The following is a 26,447-nucleotide window of genomic DNA, read 5'->3' on the forward strand; positions in this document are numbered from 1 at the left end:
GAATCGAACCCAGGGCCTCATGAATACAAGGCAAGCTCTCTTGCCACTAGGCCATATCCCCAGCCCACTTTATTACTTAAAGACTTTATCCAGGGGCTGGGAATGTGGCTTAGTGGTAGAGTGCTTGCTTAGCACGCATGAGGCCCTGGTTTCAATTCCTCAGTACCATATAAACAGAAAAAGCTGAACGTGACACTGTGGCTCAAATGGTAGAGTGCTAACTTTGAGCAAAGAGAAGCCAGGGACAGTGCTCAGGCCCTGAGTTCAAGCCCCAGGGCTAGAAAAAACCCAAACCAAAACAAGAACAAAAAAATCCTTATCCACAAATATAGTCATATTGGGGGTTGTTTTCAACACAACAGAGGACAATTCAGTCCATAACAGGCAAGTGTAAGAAAAACTTCAATGACTAGTACACAGCCTGCCTGTGTGAATGCAATGAAGAGCACATGTCTAAATTCTATGGCCTAAATTGAAGTGCCAGACTTTGAAGTCAGGCCCCACTTTACCACGCGAACCCTACTTTACCACGGGAACCTGAGATAAGCAGGCCCTGTGAGCAAACCCAGGACAAGCTTATTAGGGCCCAGTCGGTCAAGAACTCTAGCCACTGGGAATGCTTAACTCTAACTGCCCCCAGAATGCCTCAAGCCCTGAGCCAATCAGATTTGTACCTGTGTCCTAATCTTGCTTGCTTGAACACCTGATTGTTGTAACTTTGTTTTTGCCTTTATAAGCTCTGTGTAATCGCAGCTCGTGGCTTCCTCCTAACCTCCGCTGTGTCAGTGGGTAGGACAAGGCCCAAGTTGCAGCTCGCTTGAATAAAGCCTTGCCTTGCTTTTGCATTTCAGAATGTCTGAGTCTTGGTGGCCTTCTTGGTGGTCGTCTTGCGACTTGGCATAACAAAATGTCCCAATTTTCATTCTATCTTTTCATTTTGCTCTCCCTCTCCTTTTCTCTTTCTTCCCATTCTAAGGCTTAAACTTGGGCCCTGAACTCTTGCTTGGTTTTTTTTTTTTTATCCTCTCAAAATTGATACTTTATCTCTTCACACCTCTACTTCCAGCTTTTTTTTTTCCAGTTTTGGGGCTTGGGACTTAGGGCCTGGGCACTGTCCCTGGCTTGGCTTTGCTCAAGGTTAACACCCTGCCTCTTGAGCCACAGCACCACTTCTGGCTTTTTTTCTGTGTATGTGATGCTGAAGAATCAAACCCAGGGCTTCATGCATGCTAGGCAAGCACCCTACCACTAAGCCACATTTCCAGCCCTACTTCCAGCTTTCTGTTGGTTAATTAAACTGAACAGTCTCATGAACTTCCCTGCCAAGGCTGGCTTTGAACCACAATAATCAGTTCTCAGCCTCCTGAGGAGCTCGGATTATAGGTGTAAGCCACCAGCACTCTTTTTTTCACCTTTCCATAAATTGGTAGTTTACTAATCTAAAAACAAGACAGTCCTTCTTTTTCATCCATTTCCTGAGTAAAGACTATTTCTAGTAACATTCAGGATGAGCTAGTCACAATGGGGGATGAGATGGATAGGATGGAAAGAATGTGGGATTAATTTATGTTAATTACACTGGGCTTTTATACTTTCCTGGGTTCTTTCACTCACCTTTGGAGAATATAGTCATCCTGTATCTCCAAGAGCCAAGTCTGAAATGAGAGATCGTAGGACATTTCTTCCTAGAACTCCAGTATCTTGTTCTAGCCACTGAATGAATCACAGATGAGAGACATAAAAGTGAAACAAAAGGGGGGCTGGGAATATAGCCTAGTGGCAAGAGTGCTTGCCTCATATACATGAAGCCTTCAGCACCACATATATAGAAAATGGCCAGAAGTGGTGCTGTGGCTCAAGTGGCACAGTGCTAGCCTTGAACAAAAAGAAGCCAGGGACAGTGCTCAGGCCCTGAGTTCAAGGCCCAGGACTGGCAAAAAAAAAGGTGAGACAAACAGGAAAGTGATTCTTTAACAGATAAAGACAACTTACACTAAAGCATTGTGTGTGTGTGTGTGTGTGTGTGTGTGTGTGTGTGTGTGTGTGTGTGCCAATACTGGGCCTTGAACTTAAGGCCAAGGAGCCGTTGCTTAGCTTTTTCACTCAAAGCTGGCACTCTACCCTTGAGCTTCTGGGTTTTAATTTTTATTTTAATCTTTATGTATGTATATGTGTTGGTACTAGGGTTTGAACTCAGGGCCTGGGCTTTTCCCCTTAGCTTTTTTGCTTAAGGCTTGAGTTCTACCACTTGAGCTATAGCTTCGCTTCTGGCATTTTGCTGGCTAATTTGAGATAAGAGTCTCAAGGACTTTCTTTTTTGCTAGTCCTGGGGCTTGAACTCAGGGACTGGGCACTGTCCCTGGGCTTATTTTGCTCAAGGCTAGCACTCTACCACTTGAGGCACAGTGCTACTTCTGGATTTTTCTGTGTGTGCGGTGCTGAAGAACCAAACGCAGAGCTTCATACACGCTAGGCAAGCACTCTACCACTAGGTCACATTACTACATTCTCTGCCATTTTTTTTTTTCCTGATGCTTATCCTGGGGTTTGAACTCAAGGCCTTGTACTAGTAGACAAATACTTTTACCATTTGAGCCCTGTCTCCAGTCCTTATTGATTTATTTGGGGGATGGATTCGTGAGGTTTTCCCTGGGCTGGCCTTGGACTGCATCCACCCAATCTCTGCCTGTAAGTTACTAGCATTGTAGTCATGAATCACCACTCTGCCTTCCCCCACCCAAATGGTTACTGAATTGTTGGGAACCAGCAACTGCAAAAGCAAAGCTAGAGATTAAAAAACAAAACAAAACACACACACACACAAAACAGCAAAAAGGCTGTTAGGTATCTCTGTTGATCTAGAAGTAGTATGAAGGGTTGTTGAGATAATATGTACACTGTGAACTGAGAAACTGGAACTCTGGACTCAAGTGTTGAAAACAGATCAAAGTCATCATTTTTGGCTTGTGTATATTTATGTTAGGCAGAGTCCATTAAAATGAGCTGATTGTTTGAATGTCCTTAGATAAAATAATGTTGTAATCTTGTCTTGTGTAAACTGGATTAGATTTGTTAGTTTTTTTTAACTCTTTAAATATTTTAGTTTTCTGAATTAAAGTTTAATTTCTGGGCCTTCTTCTTGTCCTACCACTTGAGCCATGCCCCAGACTTATTTTGTGTTTTTATCTGGGCAGGCCTATGATCTTCATACCTACAACCTCCAGAGTAACTTGAACCACATCTGTGACCCTACGTACTGGTTTGTTTACTTTTTATTTATATATTTGTATTTTGGTACTGGTCCTGGGGCTTAAACTCAGGAGCTGGCTGCTCTCTTATCTCTTTGCTCAAGGTTAGTGCCATGGCTTCATTTTCTTTTTCTTTTTCTTTTTGTGGTTAATTGGAGATAAGAGTCTCCTGGACTTTGTTGACTGGTCTGGCTTCAAACCACAACCCTCAGACCTCAGCCTCCTGAGTAACTAGAATTACAGGTGTCCACTGGCATCAGCTTGGGTCTAATCCTTTACATCATAATTTTTTGCTTTACAGCTATTATTTCACTCTTTTCTCCACAATATAACAGTCTGATCCATAACTGATGTTCAGGAAACATTTGCTAAATGAAATCAAGCAAGAAGGCTGGAGAATTGGCTCTACCCAAAATGGTGAGTAAAGTGCTATGCAGTGTTGAGTTTAATACAAGGAACAGGTAGAGGATTGGAAAAGCTAAACAACGACCCCTGGGATGATATAGGAATAGATTTGTAAGTGGTGTGGGAATAGAAAGAGCTAAATTTCTTCAAAGATGTTACATTGTATAATTCTAGAAAAAAAGTGCGTAATTCTGTTTCAGTAACTTTTGCCTTGGCAGGACTCTTTCTCCAATTATCAGAATTCCTTGTGTTCAGTACTGTGCACCTAGCCAACCTGTCCCCATCCTGTCTATATCTAGGTCCCTAAGAATTCTTTTACCTCCCCATCTGGATCCCCAAACCCTGCAGTCTCCAAGTCATCACTATTGCCAGTGCTTCCTTTGTCCAGAACTAGCAACACAGATACTGGCTCAATTCATTTTTTTAAAAAAACGAACTATATATTTTTTGGCTAGTCATGAGGCTTGAACTCTGGGCCTGGGCCCTGTCCCTGAGCTCTTCAGCTCAAGGCTAGCACTGTACCTGAACCACAGCCCACAGCGCCACTTCTGGTTTTCTGGTGGTTAATTGGAGATAAGTCTCACTGCCTTTCTTGTCCGGGCTATCTTTGAACAGCAAACCTCAGATATCAGCCTCCTGAGTAGCTAGGATTACAGATGTGAGCCACCAGGCGCCCGGTTTAAACTATGCTAATTGTATCAAGGGGTTTCAACGTGGCATTTCCATATTCATATATTTATTGTACTTTGCTTAGGTTAACACCCCTATTGTGACTCATTCCATTTCATCCTGGGGTTTCATGATCTAAAGTTTGAAAATTTCTCTTTTCAAATTTCTTAGGGTTTGGGGGAGACACCGCCCAGAATTGGTGTTGCTGATTAGATGGTTCGTAGGTTCTCCACCCTTCTCCTGGCCCCTTCAGCGCAGGGTGAAAACCCCAGCCCTGAGAGCAGGAGCCCTAGCAGAATGAATGCTGGGTTGCCAGGGTGGGAGGCCGGTGCCGAGGGCCAGGCCCCAGGGACAAGCCGGGCGCGTCTCCATGGAGACGGGGCCGGCCCCCGAGCTCCGCGGCCATTGGCTGGCGGGTCCTTGACGGGGACTATAAACCTGCGCCCGGAGGTCGGAACCCGAACTGTGGACCAGCCCCAGCAGCCTTACGGCTAGTCCCCGCGCAGCCTATCCCTGCGCAGCGATAGGCACTCGAGCGAGCCGCTTCTGCCCGGACATGGAGAATCGGTGAGGCGGGCGCCGGGCCAGGGACCCCCGAGGACCCTGGGGAGGGGAAGTGACTGTCGCTGAGACCTGGGGACTTGGCCTCCTGGGCTCCGATGGCCTCGGGAGGAAGCCTTAGCCTTGGCGATACTGGGAGGCCTGGTACAGAGCCTGGTGCAGGTCAGAGCGGCAGGATGGCCGGGCAGCCAGCGCGCGGGAGTCGAGCCGGGCTGGCGCCGCCCAAGCAGGAAGGGGACTGGTTGTGTGGTGTGAACCATTCCTAAAAGTAGCTTTGTGTCCGTGTGTGGAGGGGCTCGAGGGTGCTGAGGACAGCCGGCTAACCCCCAAGGAAGACTTTCGTCTCGAACCCCAGCCAGGAGGCTCTTCAGGGGCTCACATTCCAAATGCTTCCTTCACTCCAAACTACTGGCTTCTTTTGGAAGCTCTTCCCTCCCCTCCAGACTGGAAGTGCGATTAAGTTGCAAATGGAAAAAAGTTTTCTTTGGGCAGGTATTTGTGAAGCCAATGAAAAGGCTAGACATGCACTTTTTATTTACCTTCCCCTCTTGGCGATGTTATTCTCCTCCTCTCCCTTCTCTGCCCTTCCCTGCTCTTCTTCTCCCTCTCCCTCTTTCTTTGGCTTGAACTCAGGGTCGGGCTACTTTGCCACTTGAGCTACAGCTCTGCTTCCAGCTTTTTGGTGGTTAGTTGGAAATAAGACTCTCAGAGAATTTTTTGACCAGGAGGGCTTCAAACCTCCATCTTCAGATCTCAACTTCCTGAGTATCTAGGATTACAGGCTCCCGTCTTCATTTATTTCCTTAAGGTTTATCACGCTTTCCCCCACCTCATGGCTGTATTCTCCCCCCTCCCATCACCTAGCTCATTTGCTGAGGGTGGCCTGGTGTATTGTGAGTTTTGTCTGTTTTTGTCTACATTTAGCCTCAGGAGTTCTAGTGAGTGGCTGGGACTATAGGTGAGCCCCACCCCAAGCTTCTTGAAAACACGTCTTCTGGAGGCCTCCTTAGTTCAGTTCTATTACATCTCTATTCCACCTTGGAGATATCAATCTTAATCTTTTCAGAAGGGGGAGATGGAATTTACTTGGAATTGTGAGGAAGGTTTCTGGGTTTATTCTTGCTAATGGTGTAGAGTTTCTGGGTAAGTGTACAGGCACTGTTAGCTTCCTGGAGGGCAAAGAGAGAAAGGAAGACAGGAGTAGGCAGGGAAGGAAGGGAGAAACAGGAAATGAGGAAAGTAGGAGACAAGGTCAAGTTCCACATGTAACAGAGCCATAGGTCTTTGGAGCTCCTTCAAAAGTATTTTAAAACTTTTTTTTTGTTTCATTTTGCTGTGATGCAATTTCCTAGGACTTGCTATGTGCTAGGCAAGTGTTACATGGAGTTACACCTCTAGCAGCATTTTTTTTTTATCTGTAGGAGTAAATCTAGAATTTTGTTTTTAATTTTCTGATACAGCTAGCTGGCACTATGCTATTTGGCACCAGTCTTGCTGTTTTGCTGGATAATTGGAGATGTACTCTTCTGTCTGGGTTGTTTTTAACTCTTGATCCTTCAAGTTTCAGCCTCCAGAGTAGCAAGGAGTATAAATTACAGGCCACCAAACCTGTAACAAAAACAATAATATAAATAATATATAGTAATTATATATAATAATAATTGTTATTATTATTTTGGTGTTGGTCCTAGGGCTTGAACTCAGGGTTTGGGCACTTTTCCTGAGCTTCTTTTGTTCAAGGCTAGTGCTCTACCACTTGAGGCACAGCTCTTTAGGTAATTAATTGGAGATACGTGTCTCTTAGATTTTCCTGCTCAAGCTGGCTTCAAACCTTGATTCTCAGATCTCAGTCTCCTGAGTAGCTAGGGTTACAAGTGTAAGCCACCTGTGGCAGCTTAATTTGTATTTTTAACAAGTCTGATGATTATCTATGCAATCAGTCCTAATTTAACCTTTGATAACTAGTGCAGATTTGGCCAGCTTTTCCTGCAACAGTTCAGTCTCTGGTCTTGAGTGTCTCTGTGATACCATGTGATAAGGGTCTGTGTGAACCTGGGAATCCCAGAAGTAGGGATCTAGGAGAGTTCCCATAGTCTTTTCCTTTTCTTTTTAATTTTTTCTTTTTTTCTCCTTCCTGATTCCTCACCCCCTTTTGTGTCAGTACTGGGGGCTTGAACTTAGGACCTTGCTTGGCTTGACTTCTGTGCTCAAGGCTGGTGGGCTACTGCTTGCCACACCTCCACTCCTAGCTTTTTGCTGATTAGAGATAAGTGTCTCATGGACCTCTATACCAGGTGTAGCAGTAATCCTCGATTCTCAGATCTCAGCCTCTTGGGTAGTAAGGATTATAGACCTGAGCAACCAACACCTGGCACACGTTCCCCCCTCTCCCTCCCCCCCTCCCCCCTCCCCCCCTCTTCCCTCTCTCCCCTCTCTTCCTTCCTGCCTTCCTTTCTCTTTTTTCTTTCTCTTTTTTTGAGGCAGTAATCTGCCCAGGCTGAGCTGGAACTCCATATGCAGCCCAAGCTGACTTCAAACTTGTGATTCTCAGGCTGTGGTGTCCTATTGCTTTTCTTGTTAACTAAAAAAATCTAGCATGAAATTCTTCATAATATCCAAGCTAGGAGGATCACTTGAGTCCAGAAATTCAAGACCAGCATGGAGAACATAGAGAAATTCTGCTTCAAACAAAAAACAATATATAAGTAAAGAAAAGCTGGGGCTGGGGCTGTGGTGAGTGTTTACCTAATCTAGGAGGACCTGCATTTGATCTTCAGCACTACCAAAAGAAAGGAAAGGAGAAAATTTAGCTCTGTTAATATTTCCTTAAGTATGGAGCTGTACGATGAGGACCCAAAAGAGAATTGGGTTTATTCCTGCCTTCAGTCTTAGCTGTATTTTTGAATGTCTTTAGGGAACTGGTAGCTAAGGAAGCTTGTATCTCTGCTCTCAGTAAGGTTTTCATTCTGTTTTCCTTAGATTTACTCTCGTTGACTTGATTATTTCATTGTACTCCTCCAGAATCTGTAGGCCTCTCCTTAAATCTTCTTTTTTTCATTTTTTTTTGTTGTCAAAGTGAAGTACAGAGGGGTTACAGTTTCATACATAAGGCAGTGAGTACATTTCTTATCCAACTTGTCACCTCCTCCCTCATTTTTCCCCGGCTTCCCCTTCCCCATTTCCCTCAAACCCCCATGAGTTGTACAGTTGGTTTATACCATATAGTTTTGTAAATATTGCTGTTGCATTGATTTGTCTTTTTATCTTTTGTCTCTCGATTTTGGTATTCCCTTTCCCTTCCCTGGTTCCAATACACATACATACAATATCCAGGGTACTAAAATCAGTTACAGTGATATTGGGGTAAAACCACGGGAAAGAAATACAAAAAAAAAAAGAGTGTGATTTCACATGGCGTGTTGAAAATAACAATGACATACCACTTGTTTCCATAACTTGGCGTTCATTTTGCTTAGCATCATCTTATGTGTTCATATAGACATAGCTATTGAGCTATTGTGATCATCTGCTAGGACTATCCTAGACTTGTACTAATTATTCCCAATGAGGGAATCTTTAAATCTTTTACATAAAGAATATTAACCTAGCTGGGCACTGGTGGCTCACGCCTGTAATCCTAGGTACTCAAGAGGCTGAGATCTGAGGTTCATAGACTTTCCTGTCAGGGCTGGCTTCAAACCATGAGACTCTTATCTCCAGTTAACCACCAGAAAACCAGAAGTGGTGCTATGGCTCAAGTGGTAGTAGAGTGCTAGCCTTGAGCAAAAAAACCTTGGGACAGTGCCCAAGCCCAGAGTTCAAGCCCCAGGATGGACCCCCCCAAAAAAAGAATATTAACCTCCCAGTGCTGAGGGTGTGTTACAGTGGTGAAACACTTGCCCATAGCATTTGGGAGGCTGAGTTCCATCTCTAGTCTCATAAAGCAAGACGTGCCAATGTTAACAGTACACATTTTTTTGTGTGTGTGTGTGCCAATCCTGGAGCATGGGACTCAGGGCCTGAGCACTGTTCCTGACTTCTTTTTGCTCAAGGCTAGCAGTCTTCCTCTTGAGCCATAATGCCACCTTCTGCTTTTTCTGTTTATGTAGTGCTGAGGAATTGAACCCAGGGCCTCATGGATGCTAGGCAAACTCCCAGCCCCAACAGTATGCATTTTGAGGCTGTTAGTGGAAACACATTCTATTCACTTTTGCCAAGCTTTAGAATGGAGGGAGTTTCCCGTCAGACTTTCAGTGAGCATGGGAAAGTGAAAGTGGGAATGAATGGGTTGGTTAACAGACTCCCTGCTCCTTCTGAGTGCCATGATGACCCATGATGCTTCAACCTTTCTGCACTGAAGGTATTCTTGTCTGTATTGTTCTTGGAATGGTAGTGAAATTATTTGTGTTTCTTTTTTTCCCCTAGATTCACATATGAAGATTATCAGAACACTGCAGAATGGCTTCTCTCTCATACCAAGCACCGACCTCAAGTGGCAGTGATCTGTGGCTCTGGGTTAGGAGGTCTGACTGATAAACTAACTGAGGCTCAGACTTTTGAGTACACTGAGATACCCAACTTTCCCCAAAGCACAGGTACTTGGGTGTAGGGGATGGTATTGAGGGACTTTGGAATTCTATCAAATCCAACCAGGAAAGACAAAAGGCTGGGAGCCAGTGTCTCACCCCTATATTCCTAGCAACTCAGGAGGCTGAGAGATCTGAAGATCTGAAGATCACAGTTCAAAGCCAGCCTGAGTGGGAAAAGTCCATGAGACTCTTATCGCCAATTAACTAGCAAGAAAAGCTAGAAGGAGTGGGTCTAGTGTTCTATATCACTAGCCTTGGGTGAAAAAGCTTAGGGATAGTGTCTAGACCCTGCGTTCAAGCCCCAGTTCTGGCAGAGAGAGAGAGAGAGAGAGAGAGAGAGAGAGAGAGAGAAATCACATGACTTCAGAAGGAGCTTACTCTAGTAGGAATCCTATAATAGCCTGGGCTTGTGTGTCAGACTGTGATGACCCTTTCATGTGCTTTACTGATTTAGAGCTCTTTGAAGCTGTATAATAGCTCTCCTCACATGATGTCTCTTCCCATCTACCAGCACCATCTACCTATACATCCCTCATTTCCTCTAGCCTGTAGCTTAAATGAAAAAAGCAGTGTCTGTGGCACCAAGTCCCAGGACTGACAAAAAAATAAAAGAATATTAGCCTCCCGATCCTGAGAGTGCATTATGATGGTAGATCACTTGCCCATAGCATTTGGGAAACTCTTGAGTTCTACCCCTAGTACCACAAAAATAAGAAAAGCCAGGCGTCTTTCCAACCAATGTGTTTCTGCCACTCACTGTCCACATAACTCTAGCACCAGGTGTAGGCATATGTCAATGCACAGCAACAGCACACAGATCAACATTGTGTGTGTGTGTGTGTGTGCGTGCGTGTGTGTGCGTGTGCGTGTGTGTGCGCGTGCGCGCGCGTGCGCGTGCATGTGGTATGCCAGTACTTAGGCTAGAACTCAGGGCCTTGCACTCTTCCTTAGCTTTTTTCACTTAAGGTTGGCAGTCTCCTACTTGAATCATAGCTTGTTAGTTAAGAGCTAGGAATCAGGGATTTTTTTTTTTCTGTCCAGGCTGGCCTCAAACCTTGATCTTCAGATCTCAGTCTCCTGAGTATATAGGATTACAGGTGAGATCTATCATCAAGCATCTGGCTAAATCACACACATTAATACAATATCTGATTCACATCTTCAGGAAAGAGAGAAGGGTAGATTCCTGGCACAGTTGTTTTCAGCAGGATCTGAAGATGGACTGTCTAGAATTCTAACAGCAGCCAGAAAGTGCCTATGCCAAAACTTAGAAAGGGGCCGGGAGAAACAGGGTCAAGTACAAGGCAAGTTGGTTTGACTTACTTTCAAATAACTTTTGCCTTGGTTTATTTATTAATTTTTAGATTCCTTTCTAACTCTTTCCCCGGTGAGCTAATACTTTTAATGAATATCTAAAACCTCTTTGGAGCAATTCTGGGAGACAGAGAAGGGGGGGGGGGTTGGAACAGGAGTTAGAAGAAATGAAAAGGAGGGGAAGGGAAGGCATAGTTCTCTAAGGAAGATAGTAGTGACATTGGCTGCAGTGCCACTGCCTACAGTGAGGAGGGCACTGCACTAAGTGATAAGAAAGTTAGTTTTGCTTTCTTTTGTTTTTTGGCCAGTCCTGGGGCTTGGGACTCAGGGCCTGGGCACTGTCCCTAGCTTCTTTTTGCTCAAGTCTAGCACTCTATCACTTGAGCCACAGTGCCACTTCCAGCTTTTTCTGTTTATGTGATGCTGAAGAATAGAACCCAGGGCTTCATGCGTGCTAGGCAAGCACTCTACCACTAAGCCACATTCCCAGCCCTGATAAGCATGTTAGTTTTATGCTATCGACTTGTTTACTTTTTATATTCCAGTTAGGTTTTTCAGTGTCAACTTTGCTCTATTGCTAGGATTTTATTTATTTGAACTTATTTTAGGGGCTCCTCTATTTCTGAGTATCTAGCCATCAACATTTTATCTTGGTTCTGGTCCCTCTCCTAGGCCTTGTATTCCCTGAGAGGCATAGGTTTGCTATCTGTTAGGAGAGAAAAGGAATAGATGTAAGGACTCCTGTGCTCCTCATCTTCCTCATGTGCCTGTGTTGGCATTCATTCCCTCAGGGCTGTTTGAGGAGTCATGGAAGGAACTTAGATGATTCTTGTTTGCTAGCATTTGAGAAACAGAGCTTACTTACTGGGGTGAGGAGACACACAGTTTAGTTAAGGTAATATAGAATTTAGAAAATTTTGTAATTAAAAAAGTACATATAGAGATTTTGAACTATGAAAAATAATTGACACATCTTGGAAGACACCTATAATTATCAAATTTATTATAGCCAACTTCTTTTTTGTTTGTTTTCATGCCAGTACTGTGGCTTGAAATTGAGGCTTGTACATTCATTTGGCTTTTTCACTGAAGGATGGTTCTATACCACTTGATCCACAGCTTCATTTTTGGCTTTTTTTCTGCCAGTTCTGGGGCTTAAACTGAGGGCCTGAGCACCATCTCTGGCTTCCTTTTGCTCAAGGCTAGCAGTCTACCACAAGCCACAGTGCCACTTCCAGCTTTTCTGTTTATATGGTACTGAGGAATTGAACCCAGGTCTTCATGCATGCTAGGCAAGCACTCTACCACTAAGCCCCGTTCCCAGCCCATCATTTTTGGCTCTGCCTAGGCTGGCTTTGAATGGCGATCCTCAGATTTCAGCCTCCTGAGTAGCTAGGACTGCAGGTGTGAGACACCAGCACCTAGCTTATTTATTTTATTTTATTGTTTTGTTATTGACTGGGCTTGAACTTAGGACCTCTTGGTCTCATTTAGCTTTTTCCATCAGGGCAAGCCACTCTACCCCTTAAGCCATGCCTCTGGTTTGGCTTTTTCCTGGTTAATTGTAGAGTCTCAGATGGCTGCTTGGTCTGGTTTTGAACTGAGAACCTCCAATCTTAGCTTCTAGCTTAGATCTACACTTCCTGGATTACAGGTATGAGCCACCTGTACCTCACTCCAACTTGAACATATTTATACTCTCACAGTATGGCTTTCTCAATTTCTTTGGAATTTTCTACTAAAGCACTCTCTCCCCAGAGTTTTAGCTTCAAATTGGATTGTATGATTGTGATTGTTGACTCACCACTAAATTGGTATTTATTATTTATTTAGGTATCAATAGTCCTGGGGCTTGAACTCAAGGCTACAATTTGCTAGGCAGTTGCTATACTGCTGAGTCGTCTTTAGTCCTCCACCAGTTTTTAAGATGTATTTTGTTTAATGATGTCCTTACATGCTACACACAGTAACTAGTCCCTCTTAAGCAAGCACTTAATGGATGTATATTATGTAAAAGCATAATTTCAGCTGTGTGCCAGTGATTCACATCTGTAATCCTAGCTACTCAGAAAGCTGACATCTGAAAATCAGAGTTCAGAGCCAGCCTAGGCAGGAATGTCCACAAAAATCTTATCTTCAATTAAATAGCCAAGAGCTGGAAGTGGAGCTGTGGCTTACATGGTAGAGGGAGAGGGCCTTGAGTTTACCTGCGGGGTGGGGGTGGTGGTGGAGGGGAAAGTATAATCCCTTTCATTTTTCTTTTTTGCATGTAGTGCCAGGTCATGCTGGCCGACTGGTGTTTGGAATCCTGAATGGCAGAACTTGCGTGATGATGAAGGGCAGGTTTCACATGTATGAAGGCTATCCACTCTGGAAGGTAAATCAGGGTCATAGGCCTTGTTTAATCTGAAAAAAGGGGGAGAACTTATCCTATTTGTGTGAAATAGTGTTTTGGTCCCCTTTTCCTTTTTCAGGATATATAATCCTTGTATTTCTAGGTAAATTGGTGAAATTTGAGTTTTTTCTTAGTTTTGTTTTGTGCTAGGATTTGAACTCAGGACCCTGCACTTGCTGGGTTGGCACTCAACTTTGACCAAACTAATCTTTTGCTTTTAAGGTGACATTCCCAATAAGGGTTTTCCGGCTCCTGGGTGTGGATACCTTGGTGGTCACAAATGCAGCTGGAGGGCTCAACCCCAAGTTTGAGGTTGGAGATATCATGCTGATCCGTGATCACATCAACTTTCCTGGTTTCTGTGGTCAGAACCCCCTCCAAGGGCCTAATGATGAACGGTGTGTACCTTTGTTTCTAGATGTGTGGGGTTTAAGGGTGTATCTAGCAGATGAGAGAGCTCACCTAAATCCATTTATCTGAGGTTATCCAACTTTTGCTCTAGGTTTGGAGTTCGTTTCCCTGCCATGTCTGATGCTTATGACCGGGATATGAGGCAAAAGGCTCTGAGTGCCTGGAAACAAATGGGGGAGCAGCGAGAGCTCCAGGAAGGGACCTATGTGATGTTGGCAGGCCCCAGCTTTGAGACCATTGCCGAGTGTCGCCTGCTGCAGAGCCTGGGGGCAGATGCTGTTGGTGAGAAGGAATTTGGCTGGTGTTTTGGGTGAGGGATCTGGTAAAGTGCATATGATGGGAGTAGATAACAAAGTTGGATTCCAAGAGGATCTCAGCCAGGCATTGGAGGCTCGTGTCTATAATCCTAGCTACTCTGAAGGCTGAGATCTGGAGAACCACAGTTCAAAGCCATATGAAGCTTGATTCATGGAGACTCCATCTTTAAACAAAGCTGGAGGTGTGGCTCAGGTGGTGAAGTTCCAGTCGTGAGCAAGCCAAATGAGAGGCTCTGAGTTCAAGCCCCAATACTGTACCAGCACACATACACACATAAAGAATTAGGGAAAAGGGCTGGGAATGTGGCCTAGTGCTTTCCTAGAATGCATGAAGCCCTGGCTTCGATTTCTTAGCACCACATATATAGAAAAAGCCAGAAGTGGTGCCGTGGCTCAAGTGGTAGAGTGCTAGCCTTGAGCAAAAAGAAGCCAGGGACAGTGCTCAGGCCCTGAGTTCAAGCCCCAGGACTGGCAAAAAAAAAAGAAAGAATTAAGGGGAAAAGCAATTCAAGGTTCTCTATAGCAGCTTTCTCTTTCTCCCTGCAGGGATGAGCACAGTGCCAGAAGTCATAGTGGCCCGACACTGTGGACTTCGAGTCTTTGGCTTCTCACTCATCACTAACAAGGTCATCATGGATTATGAAAATCTGGAGAAGGCCAATCACGAGGAAGTGCTGGAGGCTGGGAAACAAGCTGCACAGAAATTGGAGCAGTTTGTCTTCTTACTTATGGCCAGCATTCCTCTTACCAGCTGACAGCTCTGGAGGGGTTTGGTGCTTCCCTCACTGGATCCAAGTAGCTACCACCTGTTCTGGCCCCTTGCTGGGGTTGTGTGCCTCTTCCTTTAGGCAGGAGAGATGAGGACCATAGCCCTGACATTCCCTTCCCCACTTGCCCTCCCTAGTCATTCCAGGACCTCATCCTCTTGCACAGTTGCCTTCTCAGCAGTTTTTGAACCTTTGTCCTGTAACAGCTGAGCCTACCACACCTAGGATCACCCCACAAACTTCTAGCTTTGTGCCCTCTGATCCTGAGTGACTCAATTCTACTCCACTGGACCAAACAAAGATCAGTCCAATGCCTTTTGGACTTTTATTTAGCACTGTCATGTTTTGAATAAAAAGATGAAATGTTTTCATTTTTGTGCAATTTGGGTGAAGCAGAGGCATAAGTCAAGCTTGGCATGAAAAGCTATAAGACCATATGTTGGTTTGTTTGTTCTATGCCAGCACTGAGGCTTGAACTCATAACCTGGGTATTATCCTTTAGCCTTTTCGCTCAAGGCTGGAACTCTTATCACTAGAACTATCTTCCATTTTCATATTTTTGCTAGGACTTTTTACCTAGGCTGGCTTTAAACTGCAGTCCTCAGATCTCAGTCCACTGAGTGGCTAGGAGTTCAGGCATGAGCCACCAGCATCTAGCTGAAATCATGTTTTATGTGTTTACTTCTCAGACTATAAGATGAAAATGGGGATAAGGAGGCCAAAAGCAGTGGAGGAGAGGAAAGGCATTGCATAACAAGGAAAACCTGACTTCTGGCACTCAGTCACTTCTGAAGACGAGTCTTGTTTATGTTCCTTGCTTCTGTTTGTCTCACTTCCTGGCTACTCATGAACTTCAGGAAGCTTAGCATGTACTTCATTGCTACTTCTTTACGAAGGCTCTAGTTATCTTTTCCCTATGCTTTCTCTCCCATTAACTCCTTATACAGTCCTCTCTGTCACTCCCTCCTGAGGGAACAGTGACAAGTAGCTCTTTGTCTGCTGCCAGGCACCCCACTGCTGACAAGATCCCTCCTGCGAGCCTCAGTGAAGTATGAAGCAATTCTTTCCCTTTGAGCAAGTCTTTCTATTCTGCTAGTTTCTGGGCTCCAGTCCTTTCATGTTGGCTTGGCCAAAATCTGCCTGTGATGAAATATTCAGGCTTTGCTCTTTGTTGGCTTATTGCCTTTGCTTTCAGCTTGCATTCAGCTGGCTGGCATCTTTGCAAAGAAGTTTCCCTCCTAGGCTATGCATCTTTTAAGAAAGGACAGAGCTTAGTGAGCCTCCATAGTGATGCCATCTCCTTTCTTAGTAGTATAATATGGAAGAGGTATTTTGGATAGGAAGCTTTTATTTTTCCCTCTCATGTTGGTACTAGTGCTTGAACTTGGCCTGGTGCTGCCCCTCAGCCTTTTTTTCACTCATTTTGGTGGTTAATTGGAGATAAGAGTCTCATGGAGTTTCCTCCCTGGACTGGCTTTGAACCACAATCTCCAGATTCAGTCTTCTGAATAGCTAGGATTACAGACATGAGCCTCTGGTGCCCAGCTTGGAAAGGAAGCTTTTGAGAACTCTTTTAAATATCCTTTGTTGGGTAACTGACCTACTTAGCTGAGCCCAGCCCAAAGAAAAAGCATCCTACATCCTGTAATTGCCAGATGCTATTCTTCCTCTTATCAGTTTCTTCCATTTCGAACTAAAACTGTCCTCTGACCTTTTGGTAATCTGTTGGCACCTGTTATCATTGCTAGCTCATTTAGAGGTAAATGTGTGCATCACTCAAATGCTATTCAGATGTAGCTATAGCTTGTTCATCTGATGAGGTGGCTTATAGAAATTTCTGTCCCATTGCTATTGAATGTTATAGAGCATTTCACAACGCTGAGTTTAAAATATGAAAAATGGTCCTTCTCAAATACCCTATGTCCAGATACACTTAGAAAAAGAAAGATGGAACTCTTAACACGTGAGCCACACCCCCAATTTTTGGCCTTAAAAAATTGCTAGTTGGGTTGGAAAGATGGCTTAGTGGTAGAATGCTTACCTAGCATGCATGAAGCCCTAGGTTCGATTCCTCAGTACCATATAAACAGAAAAAGCCAGAAGTGGTTCTGTGGCTCAAGTGGTAGAAAGCTAGCCTTGAGCAAAAGAAGCTCAAGGACATCACCTAGGCCCTGAGTTCAAGCCCCAGGACTAGGGGGAAAAAATGATAGGCTGGGAATATGGCCTAGTGGCAAGAGTGTTTGCCTAGCACTCATGAAGCCCTAGGTTTGATTCCTCAGCACCACATGTATAGAAAAGGCCAGAAGTGGTGCTGTGGCTCAAGTTGGCAGAGTGGTAGCATTGAGCAAAAAGAAGCCAGGGACAGTGCTCAGACCCTGAGTTCAAGCCCCAGGACTGGCAAAAAAAAAATAGTTAATTGGAGGTAAGAATCTCATGGTTCTGTTTTCTCAGGCTAGCTTTGAACCATAATCCTCAAATATCAGCCTCCTGCATGTTGTGCCAAGTCGCAAGACCACCCCCAAGAAGACCACCGAGATTCAGACACTCTGAAATGCAAAAGCAAGGCAAGGCTTTATTTAACGAGCTGCCAACTCGGGCCTCGTCCTACCCACCGACACAGCGGAGGTTAGGAGGAAGCCCCGAGCTGTGATTACACAGGGTTTATAAAGGCAAAGAACAAGGTTACAACAATCAGCTGTGCAAGCAAGATTAGAACACAGGTACAAATCTGATTGGCTCAGGGTTCGATTCTAAAATGGGGTTCACGTGGTGGGGCCTGACTTCAAAGTCTGGCACCTCATTTCCCCCTTTTTCTTTTTGGTACCTTGGGAGCCAATCATGGCTCCATTCTGTCCATTTCAATGGCTTGCATGTCTAGGGGATGATATAGAGGTAAGGCATGGGCCAGTAGGGCCCAATGTAGTAACCAAAGGGCCTGTCACCATTTCTTACAAGAATAGTCTCTGTACCTCTGTTTTGCATGTCTCTAGTTTATCCTGCCTCATCTTCCCAAAAATAACTCTGGTCCCTTGATTTTAAAGGGGGGCTGATGGGTGAAGATCATCTATCTTCTGTAACTTCTTCAGGCTGACTCAGGGGCGTAGACCTTACCTAGCCAGGAACCTATAACCTTAGTCTCAGTCTAACTTTCTTTTCTTGAGGCGAAGGCAAAGCGGCTGAGTTGGGTGCTTGGAGACCTCCCATGTTCCATCACAGTAGTTGTCATCCAGAGCAAAGGGGTCAGCTGGCCTGGCGTGGAAGCAATGAACCCAAGTGGCGATGCCGTCTAGGGTTCCTTCCACCGTGGTTCTTAGGATTTCAGTCCCCTGGTCTGAATAAATGGGGGCTAGGGACAGAAGCAGAATCATATAATGCCTTAATTTGGGGTCACATTCTTGTACACGAGCTGCAAATAATCGAGTTTACACAAAAATTCAGCATTATCCAAATCAGCAAGCAATTCAGTCTGAAGGCTAGGGATAATGGGTGGGGGGTACCCGTACATTATTTCAAAAGGAGTAAAGCCAAGCTGATAGGGAGAATTTCTTACTCTAAGCAGAGCAAAAGAAAAGCTACGAGTTGGAGATCTCCCAAGCTGGCCCACAACCTCCTACAAGGGTGCAGAAGGAATGGACCCGAATTGGCCCACAACCTCCTGCAAGAAGGAGTGGACCCGAGTTGGCCCACAACCTCCTGACAGATAAGCAGAAGGAGCAGACCCAAGTACAAGGTGGGCGGGTTGAGTCTCGTTTAGGAGGCCCTCCTGGTCAGTTAAGTGCATCTGCTTCGACAACCCCTTCAAGAAATAAGCAAAAGCAAGACAAACAGGCACATTACAGGACAAGACAAATGAACAGGGCTGTTTTCTTACCTTCGGAGTCTGGGGTCTCGGGGGTCTCTGGGGCTATCCCGGACGAGGCCCCAAATGTTGTGCCAAGTCGCAAGACCACCCCCAAGAAGACCACCGAGATTCAGACACTCCGAAATGCAAAAGCAAGGCAAGGCTTTATTTAACGAGCTGCCAACTCGGGCCTCGTCCTACCCACCGACACAGCGGAGGTTAGGAGGAAGCCCCGAGCTGTGATTACACAGGGCTTATAAAGGCAAAGAACAAGGTTACAACAATCAGCTGTGCAAGCAAGATTAGAACACAGGTACAAATCTAATTGGCTCAGGGTTCGATTCTAAAATGGGGTTCACGTGGTGGGGCCTGACTTCAAAGTCTGGCACCTCACTGCATAGCTATGATTACAAGTATGAGGCACTGGTCCCCAGCTTTAGAAATCATCTGTAAGGCTTGTATGATATAAGTATATGCAGGCTAAGCTGAGATATGAGGATGAGGATCTAGATTCAAAGCCTGCCCAGGCAGGAAAGTGAAAATTTTTTTTTTGGTGCCAGTCTTGGGACTTGAACTAAGGGCCAGACCACTGTTCCTGATCTTCTATTTGTCAAGGCTAAAAAATCTACTATTTTGAGCCACAGCTCCAATTTTTTTTTTTTGGTTAATTGGAGATAAGAGTCTTACAGACTTTCCTGACTGGGCTGGCTTTGAACTGTGATCCTCAGATCTCCCCTTCCGAGTAGTTAGGATTATAGGTGTGGGCCACCAAGAACTGAAAGTGGAGCTCTGGCTCAATTGTAGAGAGCCAGCATTGTGTGAATAAAGCGAAGAGACCGAATTCAGGCCTTGAATTCAAGCCCTGGTATGGACACCAAAAAATAAAAAGTTTCCTGTTTTACATGTCTCTTCCTTATTATACCACTAACAACAAGATGTCTTTAAGCTCTATCCTTAAAAGATACATAGGCTGCTGCACGCTATTGGCTCACACCTGTAATCCTAGTTTCTTTTTTTGCCAGTCCTGGGCCTTGGACTCAGGGCCTGAGCACTGTCCCTGGCTTCTTCCCGCTCAAGGCTAGCACTCTGCCACTTGAGCCACAGCGCCGCTTCTGGCCGTTTTCTGTATATGTGGTGCTGGGGAATCGAACCTAGGGCCTCGTGTATCCGAGGCAGGCACTCTTGCCACTAGGCCATATCCCCAGCCCTGTAATCCTAGTTTCTTAGGCGGTTGAGATAGGAGGATTGTGGTTCAAAGCTAGCCCAGGCAGGAAAGTCCATGAGACTTATCTCTAATTAATCACCACAAAAGCTAGAAGTGGAGCTGTGGCTGAAGTAGAAGCATGCTAACCTTGAGCACAAAAGTTCAGGTACAGTGCCCAGGCTCTGAGTTCAAGTCCCAGGACTGGAACGAACACACACACACACGCACACACACACACACACACACACACACACACGGATGCAGAGCCTAGGAGGTTAGTGCAGTTGTGCAGTTCAAACTCTATTAGCACCAGAGAGAGAGAGAGAAGAAATAGGTACAAGTCATGGGACTGCAAAGAGACTCATTTATATTTAGTTTATAACATTGACTAGAAAAAGTTCCATATAAAACGTGTGTGTGTGTGTGTGTGTGTGTGTGTGTGTGTGTGTGTTGCATTGTTGGAGATTGAAACCATGTGCTACACCCCCAGCTCCTAACTTAAGTCTTGAGGGGTTGCAGGAAGAGGATTTCACAAGATAATCCAAAACATAGACATGTGAGAAGCACCAGGCATGCTGTGTGTAATTGTCATAAGCAAAATGAGTAAAATGGGCATCAGATATGGGCAGAAAGCTAGTAGGCTGCTTCTGGTGCTTATCTTTTATACCTCTGATCAGTTGGGAACCCCAATGATGCTACCTGAAAAATACATGCCAGAAATCCTTGGGTGAAATATTTAGAAGCAATTTGTAACACTTTTCAGAATCAGCAGTTTTGTTTTGTTTTTTTTTTTTTTTACAAGTTTTTATGTACTTAACGACCAATTATCTTCAAGTCCTTTTCTTAGAAAGGAATTGTATTATAGCTGGCAGCTGGTGGTTCCACCCATAATCCTATTTAGAAAGCTGAGATTTTGAGGATTACATTTTGAGGCCAGCAGAAGCTCACAAACCAGAGAGACTCCATCTCCAAAATAAACAGCAAAAAAGCAAAGTGTTAGTTGAGCAAGCATGAGGCCAGTATTAAACTCTAGTATTAAGTAAATAAAACCAGGTCAGGGTTGGGAATATGGCCTAGTGGTAAAAGTGCTTACTTCATATACATGAAGCCCTGGTTTTGATTCCTCAGCATCACAAATACACAAGCTGGAAGTGGTGCTGTGGCTCAAGTGTTAGAGTGCTAGCCTTGAGCAAAAAGAAGCCAGGTACAGTGCTTAGGCCCTGAGTTCAAGCCCCAGGACTGGCAAAAAACAAAACAGGGCAAACTGAAAAAAAAAATCTTAGTATAAATTGATTACAACAGATGGGAACCTCCCCCCCCCCCCTGCTGAGGGGGGGGAGCAGGGAGGTGGGGAGAAGAGAGGAGCAGAGCAGGAGAGAGGAGGTGAGTGAAGCTGAGCAGAGCAGAGCCAAACCAGGCCGGCCCGAGGAGCAGAGCAGAAACAAGCAGACCGACCAGAGGAACGTGGTGAAGCTGAACCGGGCCAGAGGAGCGGGGCTGAGGGCTGGCCGAAGCAATGGGGCGGAGTTGTACCAGACCAGCCAGAGGAGCAGGCAGAGCCGACCAGAGCCTGAGGGATAGTGCAGAGCCCTAGGCCTGAGGAAGAACCTGGAGGCCTGAGGAAGGGTCCGAGGCCTGAGGGAGAGTCCGGAGCCCTAGGCTTGAGGAGGAGTCTGAGGCCTGAGGGGGAGTCCGAGGCCTAAGGCCAGCAGAGGCCTAAAGCCTGTGTGTAGGCTTGACTTAAAGCTTGAGGAGAGGCGAGGCCTACAGGAAGGAAGCTGGAGGTTTGGAGATTTGGAAGCCGGGAGGCTGAGGTGGTTAGAAATTAAGGTGGAAGTTTGGAGTTCAGGTCAAGACAGGTCTCAGGTCTGGGTTCTGGGAAACTAACCCAGGATAAGGTGGTTGCAGGCTAGCATTAGGAGGTAGAGGGTGGCTCTGGTTCTGGGTTTTAGATTGTAAATAAAACCCCTTCCCACCTTAAGTTGTGCTTCAATGGATTATTCTTGCTCTCCAAATACAACATAAGGAAGCAGGGGCCACAGGTGAGGAGAAAGAATAAAATAAGAAATATTCCAGGCTCAGGACCTCACTGGGGGCCGGGACTGCCCCTGCCAGTCGTCTGAATTCAGGCAGGCCAGCGTGCTGCCAGGCAACAACACCCCAGTGTCCGTGTCTTATCCCTGACAGCTAACCCTGCCGGAAGCGAGGGCAGAGGGCCCCAACTGAGGTTGGGAATGCGGCTTAGTGGTAGAGTGCTTGCCTCGTATACATGAAGCCCTGTGTTCGATTCCTCAGCACCACATAAACAGAGAAAGCCGGAAGTGGCACTGTGGTTCAAGTGGTAGAGTGCTAGCCTTGAGCAAAAAGAAGCCAGGGATAGTGAGTGCTCAGGCCCTGAGTTCAAGCCCCAGGACTGGCAAAAAAAAAAAAAAAAGTGCAGTGCTGCAGACAGCTAAGGTGACGCAATCTCGCGAAAGGAGTAGGCAGGACCCCACGAGGACCTCTGTCTTGAAGAAAGCCCGGAGGAGCGGAAGCTGGCAGAAGAAGAGCAGCGGAGTCTGGTGAGACTGAGGCCCAAAGAGGGAAATCAATCTATCCAAAGTCACAGAATAAGTGATAAAGCTGGCCAAGAATCAAGCCTGTTACTGCAGAAACTGGAAAACTTTCTATCATACTCTTAGGAAAGATTCTAAGATCCTTGAAAATTACCTTGTTAGGGGAAAATGCCTAAAGTAAAAAGAAGTGGGAAAGCACCCCCAGATGGCTGGGAATTGATTGAGCCAACACTGGATGAATTAGATCAGAAGATGAGAGAAGCTGAGACAGAGCCTCATGAAGGGAAGAGGGAAGTGGAATCTCTCTGGCCCATCTTCAGAATCCACCACCAGAAAACCCGCTATATCTTTGACCTCTTTTACAACGGAAAGCCATCAGCAGAGAACTCCATGAATGCTGCATTAAAGGAGGCTATGCGGACAAGAACCTGATTGCAAAGTGGAAAAAGCAGGGCTATGAAAATTTGTGTTGCCTGCACTGCATTCAGACACAGGACACCAATTTTGGGACAAACTGCATTTGCCAGGTTCCCAAAAGCAAGCTGGAAGTGGGCTGCACCATGGAGTGCACACACTGTGGCTGCCGCAGCTGCTCCGGCTGAGATCCCTGGGTCAGACCCCCTTCTCCATCCTGGACCTTGGACCTCGCAGGTTCCTTCCCCTGTGCCACTCCTTCCTAGGAATGGCTCTTGTCAGAGCAGTGCCTCGGGGCCCCATTTGTGGGTGGCCTCTACAGGTGAAAGCCCTGGCATTCACCAGCTGTGATTTGTAAAAATAAAACCTTTCCACCTCTGGGGAAAAAAAAAGAATCCAGCAATTCCACTAATTAAGGATGTTAACCATGGGTTCCAATTAAAAAGGTTTTCATACCAAAATAAATAAATTGATTACAACAGCATGCTTAGGCCAGGTGCCAGTGGCTCATGCCTGTAATCATAGCTACGAGAGAGGCTAAGATCTGAGGATCGTAGTTCTCTGAGGTTCGTGGTTCAAAGCCAGTTAGAAGCTGTGGAGCTGTGGCTCCAAAGCTCAGAGACAGTGCTCAGACCCTGAATTCACGCCCCAGGACACATCCTTTCCACCCCCGCCCCCACCACCCAAAGATACATATGCAGTAAAGCTGAGTTAGTTGTACCTTCCATGGCTCCTAATTGCTACCACTCTTTCTAATACACCGTGTGTGTGTGTGTGTGTGTGTGTGTGTGTGTGTGTGTGTGTGTGTGTGTGTAGTGGGGCTTGAACTCATTTGGCTTTCCTGCTTTAGGTTGGCACTCTACTACTTGAGCTACAGCTCCACTTCCAGCTTTTGCTGGTTAATTGGAGATAAGAGTCTCATGGATTTTCCTCCTGGAGCTGGCTTTAAACTGCCATCCTCAGATAACAGCCTCCTGGCACAGCTAGGATTCCATGAGTTCTCAGTACTCAGCTTTTATATATTTTATTGTCATTGTTTAGAACTGTCTTCCTCTACTGAATGGAGAGGAAATAGGCCTATTTAAAAGAATACAATGTGTGAAAAGTAGCATATGCTAAGTATTAATAATGGCCTATGCTGCAGGAATTCAAAGGAAAACCAACGATTATGGGAGTAGGGGCTGGAAAAGGATTGGTGAGACTTGAATCAAAAATGATAGGTGAGGGCTGGGGATATAGCCTAGTGGCAAGAGTGCCTGCCTCGGATACACGAGGCCCTAGGTTCGATTCCCCAGCACCACATATACAGAAAACGGCCAGAAGCGGCGCTGTGGCTCAAGTGGCAGAGTGCTAGCCTTGAGCGGGAAGAAGCCAGGGACAGTGCTCAGGCCCTGAGTCCAAGGCCCAGGACTGGCCAAAAAAAAAAAAAAAAAAAAAAATGATAGGTGAAAGGAGTGTGGCAGAAATGTCACCGCCAAACTCAGGAATTCTAATGACTTAGCATATCAAAAATTAGTGTTAGGAATGTGAAACAAGTCCGGTCTGGGATGTGGATACTACTACAAGGTGCAAAGGGGAATATGATCAAAGTAATTTATGTAAATATGTAAAAATGGGGAAATGAAATTTGTTACTGGTTTTGGAAGGGGAGGAGGTATGAGGAAGAGTGCAGGTGGTTTGTCTGACAATGCATGCATATATAGACATATTGAAAATAGGCCCTTTAATCTGGTCACTGGTGGCTCATGCCTGTAACCCTAACTACTCAGGCTGAGATCTGAGGACTGCGGTTCAAAGCCAGCCTAGGCAGGGAAGTCCATGAGACTCTTATCTCCAATTAACCACCAGAAAACGAAGTGGTGCTTGACTCAAATGGTAGAGCTCTAGCCTTGAGCTGAAGTGCCCAGAGTTCAAGCCCAATGACTGATCAAAAAAAAAAAAATTGAGGCCTGTTGGTACAACTAATTGATGATAAAATAAAATAAACTGGGTGCTGGTTGCTCACACCTGTAATCCTAGGAGGCTGTAATCTCAGGAGTCTGAGATCTAAGGATTGTGGTTCAATGTCAGCCTTGGTAGGAAAAGTCCCAGAACCACTAAAAGCAAGAGGTGGGGCTGTGGCTCAAATAGTAGAACACCAGCTTGAGAGGAAAAAACTGCAAGGGACAGTGCCTAGGCCCTGAGTTCAGGCCCCAATATATGACCAAGAATTTTAAAAAACCCAAAAATTTGCCAAGATTCTCGTATCTGTGATCATTCTGTGTCTGAGGGGAAAAAAAAAGAGTTCCTTCTTTTCCAACCAATATTTCTTGTATCAATAACTTTACAATGCCAGTTTTTGCCTGATTCTCTCCTCTCCCCCTTCCTTCCTCCCTCCTCTCCTCCCCCCTCTTCCTCTCCCTCCCCCTTGCTGGCTTTAAACTGCTACTCTCTGATCTCAACCTCCTTTAAGTGTAAGGTTTAGCTGAAAGGAAACTACCACATGGTTCAGGCAGAAAAGAGTTTATTGGGGGTAGAGTACACTGCTGGTGAGATTGGGGTTAATGGAGGGAGAGGGCAGGGAGGAGGAGTGCCACAGTGGATGTGGCTCCCAGGTGGGCCAATTACCTGGATTATGAGTGCTGGGTGGGGGCTTCTAGGGAAGAGGCCATGTGTGCATCCAAGAAGAGTAGTGGGGAAGGAGCCATTTTTGGGGGGCACACCTAGCACTGAGTAGCTAGGATTACAGTCATGAGCCATCAGCTCTTTGCTCTGTTATGCTTTTTTAAAAAACCCAGACTGAGAACATTGAACTAATTTTATTTGATTTTTTTTATTAATTGAACATAAATTTTTTTTACAAGGTGTTGTGCAAAGAGGGTGCAGTTACATAGTAGGGCAGTGTGTAAATTTCTTGTGATATCTTACGAGCTGTTTTTCTATCCCTTGTCTAGGTCAGGTAGACATATATGCAATATACAATGTATCAAGAACATATACAGTATTCACAGACTTGGTCTCTACTGTCCCTCCGTCTCCCTTTGTTAACAGTCATATATCAGGGAGATCATGCCCCTTTGTTTTCTGTGTTCTAGGCTTGTCTCACTCAACATTATTTGTTCGAGTTCTGACCATTTCCCTGCGAATAACAATATTTCACCATTCCTAATCGCTATGTAGTATTCCAATGTGTATAAGTACCATAGTTTTGGATCCATTCGTCTGAGGAGAGGCATCTGGGTTGTTTCCATATTTTGGCTATTGTGAATTGTGCCGCGATAAACATGGAAGTACAAATGTCTTTTTGATATCTTGGGTTTTGCTGTTTAGGATAGATGCCTAGGAGTGGTATGGCTGGGTCATAGGGTAGGTCTATATTGAGCTTTTTGAGAAACCTCCATACTGTTCTCCAAAGTGGTTGTACTAATTTGCACTCCCACCAACAATGGAGAAGGGTTCCTCTTTCCCCACAGCCCCTCCAGCATTTGTTGTTTCCTGAGTTCAGAGTATAGGCCATTCTAACTGGGGTGAGGTGGTATCTCAGGGTTGTTTTTATTTGCATTTCCTTTACTACCAGGGATGTTGAACATTTACTCATGTGTTTCTTTGCCATTTTTATATCTTCTCTTGTGAAGTCTCTCTTTAGCTCTTTTGCCCATTTCCTAATAGGTTTATTGGGCTTGGAGGGGCTTAGTTTTTTGAGTTCTCTGTAGATGACCGATATCAGGCCTTTGTCTGTTGCTGTGCTGGTAAATATCCTTTCCCATATCGTTGGCTG

At 45.2% G+C, this 26,447-nt stretch overlaps 1 protein-coding gene and 1 pseudogene across 1 annotated transcript; both read left to right on the forward strand.

Annotated features, from left to right (window-relative positions):
* Positions 1–4,749: 4,749 nt before the first annotated feature.
* LOC125358522 (purine nucleoside phosphorylase) lies at positions 4,750–15,043 on the forward strand. Its single transcript, XM_048355706.1, has 6 exons — positions 4,750–4,889; positions 9,309–9,478; positions 13,060–13,163; positions 13,404–13,579; positions 13,684–13,874; positions 14,456–15,043. The coding sequence occupies exons 1-6, from the start codon at positions 4,879–4,881 to the stop codon at positions 14,662–14,664; spliced, it is 861 nt and encodes a 286-aa protein (XP_048211663.1). The 5' UTR covers positions 4,750–4,878; the 3' UTR covers positions 14,665–15,043.
* A 7,236-nt stretch (positions 15,044–22,279) lies between these two features.
* On the forward strand, positions 22,280–22,895 carry LOC125358531 (annotated as a pseudogene).
* The last annotated feature ends 3,552 nt before the right edge of the window (positions 22,896–26,447 follow it).

The sequence above is a fragment of the Perognathus longimembris genome, chromosome 10 (genome assembly GCF_023159225.1).
Source record: "Perognathus longimembris pacificus isolate PPM17 chromosome 10, ASM2315922v1, whole genome shotgun sequence".
NCBI lineage: Eukaryota > Metazoa > Chordata > Mammalia > Rodentia > Heteromyidae > Perognathus > Perognathus longimembris.

What these genes read in the sequence shown, in the direction of transcription:
- LOC125358522 (XM_048355706.1), top strand. An exon ending in CAACTTTCCCCAAAGCACAG is followed by an intron (nt 9,479 to 13,059) that starts GTACTTGGGTGT and finishes TTTTGCATGTAG; the next exon opens with TGCCAGGTCATGCTGGCCGA. An exon ending in CCTGGGGGCAGATGCTGTTG is followed by an intron (nt 13,875 to 14,455) that starts GTGAGAAGGAAT and finishes TTCTCCCTGCAG; the next exon opens with GGATGAGCACAGTGCCAGAA.